Raw genomic sequence first — 16808 nt, forward strand, 5'->3', positions numbered from 1 at the left:
GTTGTTTCCTGATTTTTTAATGATTGCCATTCTAACTGGTGTGAGATGCCAACAGTATTATTTTTAAAAGGTGTGTTTGTGATTAGGTATACGTTTGTACTGCAGAATGTGTGCTTCAAATTATGAAAGGTATTTTTAAATCAAATAAGTTTAGCTTTACTTAAAAATTACATTTTCTGATTTTTGGGTTGTTGTCAATTCATCATAGACTGGTGAAAACTTTCCTGGATGAGGAGTGATCTTTGTACTAATGTTTGAGAGTGTGCATTTAGACACTCATGTTCTCATTGACTTTAAATTATTTAGTATTTTTAGTCAACAATGCTATTCTTAAGAATAATCAAGTTTTTAGATGTACCTAAATAAATAAATCTGTGCAGTAATCATGTGCATTGTTTTGTGAACATAAATCTTTAAGTACTCAAGATTTATATAGTTAGGTTAATTGGAATAAATATTTTGATAAGTGACCATGCTAATGCATGTTTTCCAGAAACTTGAGAGGAACTTTATCATGAAGTAAATGAACAAATTAATTTTTTGGAAATGGAGTTGATAGAGGAATAAACTACAGAATGCAAGCATTCTTATTTCCTGCAAAAATATGGCTTCCTTTTTATTTTCCAGCCAATCGACTTTGAAACAAATAGGATGTTTGTCCTTACTGTTGCTGCAGAAAATCAAGTGCCATTAGCCAAGGGAATTCAGCACCCACCTCAGTCAACTGCAACCGTGTCTGTTACAGTTATTGACGTAAATGAAAACCCTTATTTTGCTCCCAATCCTAAGATCATTCGACAAGAAGAAGGGCTTCATGCCGGTACCATGTTGACAACATTCACTGCTCAGGACCCAGATCGATATATGCAGCAAAATATTAGGTATGAAATGCTGTTTGCAGTGTTTTTGGAGCTTATGTTCTAATTCACTGTTCACTATCACTATTCACTATTCACTATCTAATTCACTATTTGAGTAAGGAATTTTCATTGGAATCAAAACTATATATTAAAAGATAATTTAAAATTCTTTGAATTTTCTTCTCAGTCAATGACTATATTAGATATAGATATCTGTATCCATATTAAAATGGCTTTATTATTTAAAGAAAAAGCTGTTCTTGCTTCTCTGTATCTGCCATTTTTACTTTAAAAATACTGTAGAATGATTTAGCCTGTGCCTTTATGCCAAACATCACAAAAACATTCTACGGGGAACTTTCAGAAGCTTATAACATTTATCTCTCCTCCATGCATCATGAAGGAAAGAAAGCTTATGCCAAAACCAGTTTCGAAGAGCTAAGTATTTTCATCCCTTACCTGTACAGTAGTTATTGAACTTATAAAACCTATCTGTAAAGATTTCCAAACTCAGCAAAATCTAATTTATCCTTCCTGATGAGGGAGTGGATGGTTGGCAGAGCACACCCCATGCGACTGTTCTCCAAAGCTGGTGATGATCATTTTTAAAATGAACTTATATTTCATTAAACTTCTTACAGAACTGCTGCTAGAAGATAACTTCATATTGTTATCTTTTATTAAATGTTAAATTTTCTCCATTTCTCTATTCACTGAAATCAAGGTAGCTATTAATAAATAGCCAGTTAATAGAGGTATTGAAATCCTACAACTTTTACCTCTCCAAACATAGCATACCTTTTCCAATCTGATTGGTTATCTAATCTTTAAAAGTTAATCCCCACTCCAAATTTTAAAAAGGAATTTAAGCTGATAAATCTGCCAATTTAGACTCAAGACTATAGGCCTTTCTTTGCAAAGGTATAGATCTGAGGCTCGGCCCAGTGTGAAAGATGCAAGTAGGAATGGGATTTTGATGGTCTTTCCAGTGTGGCTTCATGTTGGCCATGATAAAGTGTTAAAATGTTTTAGGCATGTTCTGTGATACAGTATTCAATTTCTTTTGTAATTTCTCTTAACTCCTATACATTGAGACTACTGCTTATCTAGAAACTATATTCAAGCTATTTTCCTGCACCATTGATATCTGTTGAAGTGGACGAGAACCTAAAATGATATCTTTCCAATCTGCTTTAGCCCACATTAGAGAGAATGTGCTCCTAGTCTTGTCCCTCAGACACCTGTAGAATGTTCCCTACATGCCTGACCAAACAACCTTTATGTGCCTCCCAATACCACTGTCACAAAAATACTTTTTCATGTTAAAGCTGTATTTCCAGCCGTCATCTACAGAAATGCAAGTTAATGAGCCAGTTGCATTTGGAACTAAACCTGTAAAATATGCTTTTTTAAAGTTTCATATAAAAAAATTAAACTTCACTTTTATTTTGTAGATACACTAAATTATCTGATCCTGCCAATTGGCTAAAAATAGATCCTGTGAATGGACAAATAACTACAATTGCTGTTTTGGACCGAGAATCACCAAATGTGAAAAACAATATATATAATGCTACTTTCCTTGCTTCTGACAATGGTATGTTCCCTGTTTTTTCTTGTATGTTGATGAAAGACAGTAGATCCTCATCATGCATGCTCAGGAATTAAAATTTTCTACAAAACTCAATTGCCTGGAAGACTGACTTATAACTCCGAGGTCCAGCTTTTATTTATCATTTCAGACAGGTGTTCTGGAACATCCTTCAGTCTTTGCAATGACTGTTCTTGATGTTCATCCACCATTCATGTAGACATACCTGTGTTATCTTATTGTGCTGTCACACGCTGATGCCCTAAGTCCATCCTCAGTGGCCCTAGACACTGGGTTTCTTGAGTGGCTCTTTTTATATGTCTTCTAGTCACTCTGTTTGCTGCCATTCATATATGCATCTCTATCAGTCTTGCTTTTTATAATTCTCTTCCTCTGTCTGCCGTGGGCTAGGAAACTTAATTTTGTGCATAAATTGAGATAAGTGAGTAGTGAGCTTCAGGGTGTGGGTTTTGGAATATATACGTAGCACCTTCTTTTTTTCCTGAGTCTCTGCTGGTTTTTAATTGGTTAAGATTTATAGGTAAGGACTTTTTTGAGATATGTAATATAAAGGGAACTTACGCAGACCTGATAAGGGGCTTATTTTGCTTTGTTAGCTCTCAGTATGATGTGTGCTTCAGACTTCAAGCTCTGGAGTTCTACAGGACCCCCAGGCACAGACTCCAGCTTTCCCACTTTGAATCTGTGGGATTGGCATGAGGTTTTAAATATATTTGTTTCCTTTTTTTGTTAAATAGAGATAGGTATCCGCACCTTACTCAGTGTTTTAACTAAAATATAATGACTTCTACATATATATGAAGCATTTGAAACAGTGGCTGACACAAACTAACCACTCAAATAAGTATTCCTATTGTGTATTAATAGTTTCAAAACTGAAACACAACTATATTTTAAAATATTTTCAGTATTAAACTATGAATAACAAAAAAAATAGCAGGCTTCAATTTGGTGATTGAAGTTGGTGTTTGCAATTTTCAAATTGTAAAATATTTTGCATTGCTAAAATATTACATACCAATACTTTAAGAATAATGTCCATTAACCTTTCTAAATTCTGTATACTAAGATTTAATGAGATTACTATTTGTAGAAAATCTATGTAATGACCAACCAAAGAAATATTTCTTATCCTTTTTAATATGGGACCTCTTGTTTAAATAGTGTTGGAACTTTGTAGGAATAGCTTTTGCCATTGTACATCAAAGCATATCAGTCGTACCTGTTTTATGCTTTTTTGCCGTAAACAGTGGCTTTCTTTCTACAGTGGAACTGAAAGTAATGCATCTTGAATCACTAGGTTAAGATCTAAAGAGCCATACAATTATGTGTATGTATGTATGTATATTGGTTGTGAGTTACGACCAGATTTCTCATTCACCAATAAGGATTGTTTTCTAATTGAAAAGCTTTTGATAAGAGAGAGAAGTGACCTGTTAAATGTATGTAGCTGTGATGTTTTGCAAGTGCACTTTATTTTTAGTCACAAGGCTAGATTTGGAGCCCCAGCTCTGTTTCTTAATGATTAGGCAAGCTCTTATACTCTTTATGCCTTACTTTCATTATTGATAAATTGTTTCACTACCTACATATTCTATATGGTTGTTTAAAAAGTATAGTAATATTAAATGTGATAATAAATTTCAAAGTCCCTCAAACTATCGAGTATCATAGTGGTCATGGTGGTGTTGGAATGTTGTAACAGCCACTATACGCTTCCAGTTCAACTCTCCCTGATCTTAGAACTATCATATTCCTCATAGAAATTGGTAAACATTCCTCCTTATTCCCTCCCCAGGATTGCGTATGTATGTGCACCTTCCTAGTTGCATGACCTTTGGCAGGTTGCTTAAATCTCTGGTCTTCAGTGTACAGCATTATTTATAAAATATTCATAAACATATTATATATATGTGTGTGTGAATATTTATAGTATAGCAGAAGCAAATCAAATCACTAGACTAAATTATCACACAAAGTGGTGGAGACAGCATTTTATTATCGTGGAATGAGAATGGGTTTGAGGTCAGGTCGACCCATCTTTAGTAACAACTCCACCACTTACAAGAGTGTGTGACCATGAGCAGTTTACAGACTCAGGTTCATCTGTTTAAAACTATGTCATAGGATTACAATGAAAGAATGTACATAGAGCAGCCTAATATGATCTCAAGCAGGTAGTTGGTTGGTTAGTAAATATCATTTCTCTTCTGCATGATATTCCTTCCTGAGTTGAGGTCTGTGGTTCTGTATCACTTGTCTGTAGACTGTTTCAAGAAGTCAAAGCTGTGTTAGATCATTAAAAGCATTCTTATGTTCTTTCATGCATATATATTGGTTCTCCATAAAAAGAGTAGGGTCCACAGGATCACGAGCCCTGTGTTTGCATCTCCAACATTCCTCACAGTGCCTGGAGGAGCACGGTCTGTGCAGGCCCTGAATAATGGGCAGGAGGGGCAAGGAAAGTCTGGGATTCCATAGCAGGGGCATTCTTTGTCACCTTGCTCAGCTCCTGCAGAGCAGCAGTGGCAGCTCAGGGTCATTCTTTCTGGGAAGCAAGAAGGGGCTTTGTTCTGGAAACAGTCTGCCCAGATGCCATAGCAACTAAATTTTTCCAAGGTTACACAGTTATAAGGGCCAGAAGGTTAGAAGCTTTGAGAATTTCACCATAATTGAGGCTCACTGGAGAGAACTGTTCAGCATCGTTTGTGATTTTTCTCTTTTCAGGAATTCCTCCTATGAGTGGAACAGGAACGCTGCAGATCTATTTACTTGATATTAATGACAATGCCCCTCAAGTGTTACCTCAAGAGGCAGAGACTTGCGAAACTCCAGACCCCAATTCAATTAATATTACAGCACTTGATTATGACATTGATCCAAATGCTGGACCATTTGCTTTTGATCTTCCTTTATCTCCAGTGACTATTAAGAGAAATTGGACCATCACTCGGCTTAATGGTAAGAACAGGTTAATTATTTGACTATATGTGCAGTTGAGAGATTTTGAAGCCTGGCATGAAAAGTTAATTTTTATGTGCTTCGTAATCTTCTCATTATACATACTTTAAAACCTACTTAAAGTTTAAGTAAGATATTAAAGGCCTTTACGGCCAAAAAAGTATTTAGAATGCAGCATAGTTGTAATCCACTTTATGTGTACTGTTAGGTAGTAAATACATTCTGAACAATGCTATGTGTTTTTTTACCACTTTAAGTATTACCTATCAAACTATGTTTTTCCTTTTTCATATAGGTGATTTTGCTCAGCTTAATTTAAAGATAAAATTTCTTGAAGCTGGTATCTATGAAGTTCCCATCATAATCACAGATTCGGGTAATCCTCCCAAATCAAATATTTCCATCCTGCGCGTGAAGGTTTGCCAGTGTGACTCCAATGGGGACTGCACAGATGTGGACAGGATTGTGGGTGCAGGGCTTGGCACTGGTGCCATCATTGCCATCCTGCTCTGCATCATCATCCTGCTTAGTGAGTACTTCTACTGCCTTTTAGATTTCAGTTCTCTTGGCTTCCAGGATGTTCAGCAAAGTCATTTGTTGCTATTGCCTGGCAAAGTAGTCTAACAACCTTTTGACCTTTCAGCATTTCCTCGCCAATCATATATGGGTCGGCCAAGTCCACTTTAGAATGAAAAAACCCCAGAGCTTTGTTTCAAGCACTTGAGGTTTGCAACAAGCCTCCTCAGCATGCCTCTTCCGTGCCCTCTTCCCCTTTCTCGTGCTGATTGCTCAGGGAGCTGTAGTAAACGCTTTTCATAGAAAAAACGTTAAACAATCCCAAGTTTGAGCACTTTTCTTATGATATGAGTATGAATTTATGGCATGTAGTTGTTGATTTAGGAAAATAAGTATATCGCTTTCCTTCACCTTCCTTCATATAAAGCACAGTCAGCAACGTGCTCCAGTCATGCGAGGATCAAGGTATTTGTTTCTGAAGGGCTGTGTAAAAGAGTGAGAGATTGCACTTCACATACAGCACGTTTGATAATAGAAATGATTACACAGCTCAATAAATTGTCTTTAGAGTAAGTGTAGATTAAGGAATTGCTTCTTTTGAAGGTACTTTACAATCTTTGGTTCAATGGAATGCAAAAAATTAACCACTGGAAAGTACTTTAGGAACCACTTCTAAGCAGGCAGGTTAAAAGAATAAATTGCCTGGGCCCTGTGTTTTATTGTGAAATAGCAGCAGGACTTAGTTTATTGTGTGATCATGCTATACACCAATCACTTTCTTGAAAATGTTGGCCATTTCTTTTATGTTTTCTCCATTTACAAGTGTTCTGGTAATTTAGAATTCTATCCTTTTATTCTAAGCAATTACTATAGGAGTCTAAGCATTTTTTACTTCCTGTGTGGAGACTACTTTGGCTATAATGTGAAACCTGCATGCTATACTAATAATCCACTTGCTAGTTTTAGCCCTGGAACAATAGCAAATGAGATCATGTTATCTGGCTTTAAAAGGAGGATATTTACTTTTATGGCCAATAATAAAAATGTGCTCCAATAGGAGTCATTAAATCTTTTGCTTCAGGATATAAACTGATACCCCCAGATTTTAGACAGAATTTGTTCCTAGATGTGCAGTCAGGGATACGTTTCCATTTCAACTGAAATGTGCCATAGATGCCAATCTTATCAAGAAAGACTTAGGTATGATGGATTATGGCAATGAAGAAGTAACTGACGTTTTGAAGGAAACTGAATTGGTGCTGATTTTAACATCAACTTACTGGAAAATTTATGGTTCTAGACCTGGCACGAAGTATAAAACATGAAAGTGTAATGTTTTTTCAGTGTTCAAATGAATCCCCTAGCTTTCTTAGTTGAAACATGCACCAGCCTCTGGGAGTCAAAACCTCAAAGTCCAATTCCTGACTTAGTTCCAATTTACTACCCAGGTCATCTGGGCAAACTTTGTTCTCCTGGAGAAGTGTTGTTTTCTGTGAATTTTGGAGTGTAATGATGACTGACCAACCTACATAACACAGCAAGTAACAACTTACTGCTGTTTTTGTGTCTCTGGAATTCACAAGGCCCTGTTAAGGACAACTATCCTTTAGCAAGCCAAAGGGAAGATGGAAAAAGTTACTGTCCCCATATGTGAATGGTAAAACTGAGAACAAGGATGATCACCTCTCAAATGAGTTTGCAGGGCGCCAGGGATGGGAGCCCAGGCCTTCATACTCTAAACCCAGTGCTTCAGCCTGCGTTGTCTTGTCTCTCTTAATGTGAGGTCAGAAAGATATAGTAGAGTGAAAGATGCATTACAAGCCTTCAGCCTATATAAGTATAAATTATTAGTACTGAATACTGTGACTAGATAGGCCAGGCTTTAAAAATGACAGTATTATGTATTTTTACTATTTTCCTACCTAGTCCTTGTGCTGATGTTTGTGGTATGGATGAAACGCCGGGATAAAGAACGCCAGGCCAAACAACTTTTAATTGATCCAGAAGATGATGTAAGAGATAATATTTTAAAATATGATGAAGAAGGTGGAGGAGAAGAAGACCAGGTGAGCAGTGCTTTAAATCTTTAAAAAGAAATTTTATGATCATATAAATTTAGTAGTGGGAAGTGTTAATACATCGGTAAGAAAATGGTATCAGGTTTCCCTCCTGTTATCAGTCATTTGGTGAATTGTTTCCTATGTGTGTTGAATATTTCTCAATTTTTTTTCGAAGTAGCAAATGTCATTGTGTTTATTTTGTAAAAAAAAAACATTAACATTGTTTCAAAGACTTTAAACCCAATTCTAGTTATATCTATGTAATGATAAATATACTGTTCTTTACAGTTTCTCTTCACTGGATATCCAAAATATATTAAAAGCACCTTCTGCTTTGGGATCTAGATAATTATACGTATGGTAGAAAACTAAGACTATTTATTCCACAAGTATTTACCAAGGAAATCCAATATTTCAGATACTATTTTAATCCCTGAAGATAACTCCATGGGCAGAGTTAACAAATAATCTGCCCTTAAGAGTCTTACATTCTTGTGAGGCATTTGAAGTTAGAGTGAACATCTAGTTCGTCTTTGTATTTATAGTGTCTGTCATAGTTCCTGGCTCGAAGTGGTTGTTCAATAGATGTCAGAATCCCCTTGTGGCCATTAAATAATGTGAGCCTATATCACTGTGTGCATATGGGACTGCATACCTCTTCAAGGATGAGAATGACCATAAATGGAAAACAAAGGTCTCTACTGTTCTGAAGCAACGTTTTCAATGTTATCATAGCAAACATCTGTAAGCTCTGTACTACATGCCAGGCATTCTGTTAAGTACATTAGGTGCTGCTCTCTCTTAAATCCTTGAAACTTGTGATATTAGTACTGTGAACATCTCCACTTTTGTGGCATAAACCCAAGTGTAAGGATGATTAGATTCTACAAAATCATGCACTTAGGAAGTAATAGATGCAGAGTTTGCATGCAGGTTTCTCTGAATTCACAGCCTAAACAAACTATTCTGATACAATTTCTCTTGAAATTATATGGGCAGTATTAATGTAATCCATGAGAAATCACTATGACAGGTAATTCTTAGATACATTTTATAGTCATCTAATTTCTACTGGCTAATGCAAATGTCAGGGATAATAGTCTGAAAGAGAACCTAGGATTCTTTGGTTTTGCATCAGTATCAGTAAGTTGAAATGTACTGTCTTAAGTATATGTGCAGATATTATTGATAAGGCTATTAATTGAATAAAAGCAAATGTTCATGAACATATTTTTCCCTTGCTTCACTCCTTTGAGGAAATGATACATCACTTTTCATTTTACAGAGCACATTTACATCCATTATTATTTAATATTTGTGGCAGCCCCTTAGAGTTTTCCATTTTCCATTTGAAGAAAGTTGCATGATTTACTTTCAGAGTTTGTAACCCCACAGAGCCAGGACTCAAGGCCTCATATTCTGATTCCAGGTTCCGTGCTTGGTTTACAGTACCCCAGCTCTCTCATTTAGAAGAGATGCATATTTAAAGTATGTTGAAAACTTGACTCAATGTGTAAAGCCGTTTTGAATACTGACTAATTGAAGTGGCTCTATAAATATACCTTAGGGTATTTTGCTTATAAATGTCTTTGAATATTAAAATTCATGTTTGGCTTAATTATTTAATTAATCTATTATTTCACTCTCCTAGGCTGTTTTCAAGATCAACAAACATATATTGATCACATTCTCTCATAAATCATCTACTTCCAGTATTTTGTTTATGTCATTGTGTGTACTTTACAAAGGCATAAACCTAAAACCCAGCTCAGTTAGGCTTCAGTAAAAGCAGTAATAGCTGTAAGACCACGGTAGTAACTGGATGCTGCCCAAAATTGGAGGCTCAGAGGCAAGAACCAAGAAAATTCTCATATAGGGACTGGACCATGAGGTATTTAATGTCACCTGATCCGAGTCTTTCTCTCCTTTTCCCACCAGTCCCTTCGATAAATTGTGTAATATGGCTTTATTGTTACATTAGGAAAGACTTATTTATTGACTTTATCCACTTAGATTGATGCTTGAGATTAAGTGGTGAAACTCACCTATTATAAGATTTGTTAAAATAATTATCATAAATCTTCAGCTTCCTCTTTACCTATTCTCTGAAGCTTGTTGGGTTTTGGGGATTTTTTTTGACCCCAGCCAAACTCTTGGACATGAATGTGTTGCTTCATACGTACTTCCCCACGAGTCCAAAGACTTTTCTGGAATTTTATCTGTATTGTACTCTGGGGCTAATTTTTAAATTTGGTACCAACCTTCCTGTGGTGTCTTTTTATCTGGGTTCTTGATAGCATATTAGTCTAGATCAAGAGCTTCCACTCATCTCTGATCCTCTGTTGTGATTTCTGCATGCAGTTCTCATTCTAGACAGTTGTGACAAAATTATATAATGGGATTTTTATGCATCTAATTTTTAACCTCATAACACAATAAAATATGTGATGTAGGAGTGCCACACCAAGGCTCTTTCTCCTCTATCTCTAAACCAGTTCATGAAATCCATTCACTTATCTTCATTTCCAAGGCCTCTACCTTCACTTACCTCCATCCTACAACAGATTCCTCAACGGTGTCTTGTCTGTGCCTTAACATTCCAATCCACCCTTTGGAACTTTTTCCTTAGCATGACAGCTCTTCAGTGCTGCACCCAACCTTTGGTTTACCCCCTCATATACTAGATAAAAACCCATGAGAAAGAGTCAGTGGTGGGTGCAGACTCCCTCAGGATATGAATTCATCAAGCCTGTTGACTCACGGCGACTTCAGCTTCCTTCAAAGTTAGGGTGATTTATCCGTATGTTTTTTAAAGGCAGAGTTCTGTCTTCTTCCTCTCACTCTTCCTTCAGGGATGAAGGCAGCTGTGGGTCTTCTCCTAGAAAGGGCTTGTCTGAGTCTATATTTTCATTCAGTTAGGCTTTATTTTGTTCTCTGCTATCTTATGGTTTCAAAAAGCTTTGGTTGGGAAGTTAGCTGATTTGTTCTTGGCATTAGAGTTTGAATAATGGTCTCGTGACTTTATCCCAACCAGAAGCAGATACTTTCTATAGGGTCAAGAGTGTAACTATGACTCACACCAACAAAGAACATTTCCAGCACCCTAGAAGCTTCCCTTGGACCCACAAACAGGTGGTTTGCCCTCTGTCCAAAGTAACCACTCTTTTTTATTTCTGTCACCATAGATTAGCATTCCCTGGTTTTGACTTTTATGTAAATAGATATCAAACAGTGGGCACTTTGCGCATCTGGCTTCTATTACTCAACATTATACCTGTGAGAATTGTGTGTAGAAGTAGTTCATTTTTGTCACTGCTGAATAGTATTCTGTTGTAAGAATTAACTACATTTTATGTATCCATCCTACTTCACTTAGGCATTTTAGGTTTTCCAATTGGGTTATTATGAATAAAACTGTTGTGAACATTTGCGTGCATAGGTTCTGGTGCATTTTCTGGTGTGTGCACAGGAGTTGAATGTCTGGGCCACGGAGTGTGCATATGTGCAGCTCGACTACAGCCCTGTATGTTTTCCAAAGTGATCGTACAATTGACACCTCCCTTCCCCACTGTGGTACATGAAAGTTCCAATTGCTCCACATCCTCTTTCTCACTTAGCCCTTGGATTTTTTTCAGTCTTTTAAAATTTAGGCCACATTGATGATGTATGTCTCTTTATTTAATTGGGATATTCCTACCTATGGTTTTACCCTTTTGACATTTTATTTCATGAAGTTTGTTCAGCCTGTTTGTCTACTTTTCTATTGGGTCGTCTGTCTTTTTCTTACTGACTTGTAGGAGGTTCTTACAGATTATAGATATGTGTTCCTTGTCAGATAAATATATTGTAAATATCTTCTCTCGTTCTGTAGCTTTTTAATTCTCTTAATGGGTCTTTAGGTGAACAGAAGTTTTTTTATTATTTTTTATGTTGTCCAGTTAATAATTTTTTTTTCCATTATGGTTAGTGCTCATGTTTCTATTTAAAAACTTTGAGTAGGGCACAGTGGTTCATACCTATAATCTCAGGACTTTGGGAGGCTAACGCAGGAGGATCACTTAAGCCTACGAGTTCAAGACCAGCCTGGGCAACATAGTAAGACCACATCTCTTAAAAAAAAAAAATTGTTAATTAGCCAGGCATGGTAGCTCATACCTCTAGGCCCAGCTACTTGGGAGACTGAGGTAGGAGGACTGCCTGAGCCTGGGAGGTCGAGGCTGCAGTGAGCTGTGATTATGCCATTGAACTCCAGAGCCTGGGCCACGGAGAGAGACCCTGACTCAGAAAAATAATAATGAGAAAATAAAACTTCTACCCCAAGGTAATGAATCCTCCCCAACTATATATATTATTTTCTTGAAGCTACATTGTTTTACCTGTCATATTAAGTCCATAATTTATCAGTAATTGATTTTTCATTTGGTTAAGACATGGGTCAGGACTTCTTCATTTTCTTTATGAATATCCAGCACCCTTTGGTAAAAAGATGCATTGCAGTGCTACAGTGCCATAAAGCAGGTGCTGTGTGTGTGCAGCTTTGTGGGTTAGCTTCCTGCTGTTCTCTGCAGTACTACCTGTTCTGTCTATTCTTGAGTCAATCCCATGTTGTTTTAATTACTGTAGCTTTCTAGGGTCTTGAAACCAATAGGGTAAGTTTTCTGACTATATTCTGCAAGGTTTGTTTGTTTGTTTGTTTGTTGTTAGATTTTTGGTGGATTCTGTTTTACTTTTTCCTTAAGAAAAATAAACGATTTATTTATCTTATTTCTTAAGTGTATTTACTGCAAGTACTCCACTTTCTAAATAGATGTTATTACTCTAAATCTTAAAATCATGGTCAGTTCCTGAGAAGTTCAGCAGTATGAAATATACTGTGTTCTATTTTCCATAATTTACATGTGGCTTCCTGTTAGAAACTCTGTTTCTTTGTAGTGTGAAGTAAGAATTTTTGGCAATCGAATCTAATTCATAATTTTTATTTTTTTGAAGATATTATCTTTCTACAGTAATAGGCCTTGGAAATGGGACTGGTGCCATGCTGCGTTCTGGACAAGTTTTCATCGATCTTTATTATCCATAGCTGTTTTTTTATGGAGCCTGTGTGTTACTTTCAGGTGTGAATGGCTGGTGATGACCAGTGCTGGTCTGGTCTGCTTCATGTCTTAGCTGGACAGTCTTTAAAGAATCATTTTTGCTGTTTCTGAATAGTATTCCATTGTAAACTGAACCACATGTTGTTTATCGAGCTTTAAAAGTTGTGTAGATCTCCGAGATCAGTTTAAGTATTTGCTGGATGCCAGGTAATGACTGTGTTTACAGCAAGGCAGGTCTGTACAGCAGTCTCCAGAAAATTAGCCTGAAACTGGCTCAGCTAAGATTCCTCTTCGTCCTGCCAAGACAAAGTATCCATACCAGCAGCTAACTGATTACAAAGAAAACAAAGCAAAATAGCCTTTTACAAGGGTAGTTCTTATCTTCCCTTTGATTAGAGTCTCTATCTGTATAAGTTCTATGTCAAGGTACAGTTTGCTAATTTCTTTAACAAAATAACTAAGAGGGGCCTAATGGGAGAAAACAAACAAACAAAAAAAAACTACCGCGATACCTGTTTTTCTTACCTTGTGTATAATAGAGATTTATTAGAGTTTGTGGAACTTCTGCTGTGGCTTAGATTGTCAGGAGGCCTAGGTTGGGCCCATATTTGAAGCTAGCATTAGATGAGTTCTGATGAGAGTATTATCTCCACACAGGGCTGTTAGCGGTTGAACAGACACTTTTAGTATCATATCCAGTCTTTTTTCAGAGGGTGAAGTTCTTTCTTTATCTGCTTCACTGCTATAGTCAGCAGGGCTTTTTTGCTGGTTAGTAAGGCATGTTTAATTACCCTCATTAGTAAATGTCCTTCAGTGCCCTTTTGGCCAGTGGGGTTGGTTGCAGATGCTGTATCGCTTTCCATGATCTTTGTATCAAGTTCCTTCCATATCAGTATCACTTATAAAATCAGGGTGAATGTACAATATAGCCGATATCTTACTTTCCCTGGGACCATCCCCTTTCAGCTCCAGAATAAGAAACAGAAACCATTAGCCTTCTGCTTTTTAAGGCTTAGACTTAATTACAAACATTTATCGAGTGTGTATAAATGGTGCTTAGTAACTGGTACTCATTTGAAACCTCTACCTACATCACCTGACACAATGCAGTTTCATTCTCTATACTAATAGCAAAAGCTGTTATTTGGTGTACCCCATGTGTTAGGCACTGTACTAAGTACGTTATTTTGTTATTGAAATATACTTTAGTTCATTTGTCCTTCACAGTAGTCCAGTAAAATAGATGTATATTGTTAGAAAGTAGCAAAGGGAGGATTAAATCTTTGTCTGCCTTAGTGCAAAGAAAATGGTGTCTACCATATCTTACACCATCCTTGGCAAAGCTCATGTTCAACCAGGCAACTAAAATACTGCCTTTTGGAATGTCGTGCAAATTTGTCAGAAGGCTCTCCCGTCCTTGAAGCAGAACTGGAACATCCAGCAACTGCCTGTGCTTTCAGAATTTGATTTGAAACATTAACCATTCCCAAGGCCTTGGGCTGTTGTGGGAACTCATAATCTATGAAAAGAGGTGCTGCTATTCATCTTGGCTGGGGTCACAAATGATAATTGATAGAAACTGGAACCCTTCAGACCATGAGTTCTGACTCAGAGAGCAATGCCAGCCTCAGATAGAGGCAGGAGGCAGAGAAACGCTAGGCAGACAGGGATGGTCCTTGGCAAAGCCCCATCTTAAAGCTGAAAAGCCTGGAACCTGTAGCACAAAGTGAGAACTTCAGTCCCTGTTTGCCTGCTCTCTCACGACTGGTTTCTTCTAAATAATGCCTTTTTACCAATCAAATGTTGCTTTTTCCAAAACTACCTATGGCCTGCCCTGCCCCCCATCCTGTACCTATAAAGACCCCAGACTCAGCCGGTAGAAGAGAGAAGCAGCTGGATGTCAGAGAGAGGCATCTGACTGCAGAGGAGAGGGGCAGAGAGGTGACTTGACTTCAGGGAAGAGCAACCCACCCTTCCCATCCCCTTTCCAGCTCCCCTCTCCGCTGAGAGCTGCTTTCATCACTCAATACAATTCTCCACAATCACCATCCTTCAGTTTGTCGCATGACCTCGTTCTTCTTGGGTACCAGACGAGAATTCGAGACCCACCAAGTGTGGGTACCCAAAAGGTTGTCACACGGGCCCTTTGCCCACACTGGCAGAGGGCAGCCACCTCATGCGATGAGGCAAATGGCCCACTAAGCTGATGACACACTGCTGTTTTCAGATGGCAGAGCTAAGAGAACATTGTAACACGCCCTCTGGGGCCTTGGGGTGGCAGGCACCCCCACCTAGACACCACCACGGCCTGCACGGAGTTTGCTCCTGCCAGTGCCAAGGTGGCCAGCCGGTTCCCGCACTCCCTGGCCTGTGCACTCCCTCCTACAAGGGGGTGAACACAGCATGCTGAGTAAATGGGGCACCCCTGTCATGAGCCCCACAAAGGGGTCAAGAAAATATCCTGCAGCCGGGTACGGTGGCTCACGCCTGTAATCCCAGCACTCTGGGAGACCGATGCAGGCGGATCACGAGGTCAGGAGATCGAGACCATCCTGGCTAACACAGTGTAACCCCATCTCTACTAAAACATACAAAAAATTAGCTGAGCATGGTGGCGGGCACCTGTGGTCCCAGCTACTCAGGAGGCTGAGGCAGGAGAATGGCTTGAACCTGGGAGACGGAGCTTGCAGTGAGCCGAAATCGCACCACTGCACTCCAGCCTGGGCGATAGAGCAATACTCCATCTCAAAAATGAAAAAGAAAATATGCTGCATCAAAGGGATGAGGACTTTTCTCTCAGGCAGAGTTAACTCATGAGAGACTGAAGCTGATGCTGGGCAAAGGAGGTTGTGACAGTAAGGCTGGGTGGCTGTTTAAAGATTCCACATCAGTTTTCTCTTGATCACTCTTGGGTTCTTGGCCCTTGTGATCCACCATGTCTCAGCTTCTCATACTCAAGTCTGTTGCTGACTGGAGCATGACAACTGGCTCCATTTTCTTCTCAGTCTCTCCAGACAAGGCCCAGCACCTCTTAGGCTCAGAGAACACTGTATAGGTTTCACATGCCAGGACTGAGAGGACTCTGCCTGAATTCCAAAATGTGTTTTTTTAAGTTTTAGAGACTGACCAGGCCTGGTTCATTGGTGGTTTTTTTTGTTTTGTTTTGTTTTAATCTGAGATGGTACTGAACTCTCAAAGAAAGTAGTTCAGGCTGCTATAACAAAATTCCATAAACTGTGTAGCTTATAAATGAGAAATGTATTTCTTACAGTTCTAGATGCTGGGAAGTCCAAGATCAAGGCACCAGTAGATTCAGTGTCTGGTGAGAGCTTACTCTATGCTTCGTATAAGGCACCTTTCTTGCTGTGTCCTCGTACAATGAAAGGAGCAAACCTTCCTTGGTATTCTTTATAACGGCACTAGTCCCACTCATGAAGTCTCCACCCTCATGACCTAATCACTTTGTAAAGGCCCCACCTCTTAATACTATTGTATTGGGAATTCCAGGTTCAGCATGTGAATTTAGTGGGGGACACACATTCAGACCATAGCAATACCTCATACTAACCCCTATGTTTTGGGGGACATGTCTGGAAGATGGATTCTGTATCATTTTAAAGTAGCATTTTATAAACTGAGAATCTGTTCACAAATAGTCCATGACTATGTTTTCTTTAGCTTGCAGAATTAAAAATGGAAAATATTC

The 16808-nt window shown here is 38.2% G+C and overlaps 1 protein-coding gene across 2 annotated transcripts in view; it reads left to right on the forward strand.

The window, feature by feature from the left end:
- CDH2 (cadherin 2) overlaps positions 1–16808 on the forward strand; it is a 226781-nt gene that overhangs the window by 186487 nt on the left and 23486 nt on the right. For both annotated transcript variants that reach the window (XM_023207748.1, XM_023207749.2), the window contains 5 exons: positions 628–881; positions 2315–2457; positions 5200–5433; positions 5729–5962; positions 7876–8015. In XM_023207748.1, the coding sequence (XP_023063516.1) occupies positions 628–881; positions 2315–2457; positions 5200–5433; positions 5729–5962; positions 7876–8015 (1005 nt within the window). The remainder of the gene's footprint in view (positions 1–627; positions 882–2314; positions 2458–5199; positions 5434–5728; positions 5963–7875; positions 8016–16808) is intronic.

This window comes from Piliocolobus tephrosceles, chromosome 18 (assembly GCF_002776525.5).
Source record: "Piliocolobus tephrosceles isolate RC106 chromosome 18, ASM277652v3, whole genome shotgun sequence".
NCBI classification, from domain to species: Eukaryota; Metazoa; Chordata; class Mammalia; order Primates; family Cercopithecidae; genus Piliocolobus; species Piliocolobus tephrosceles.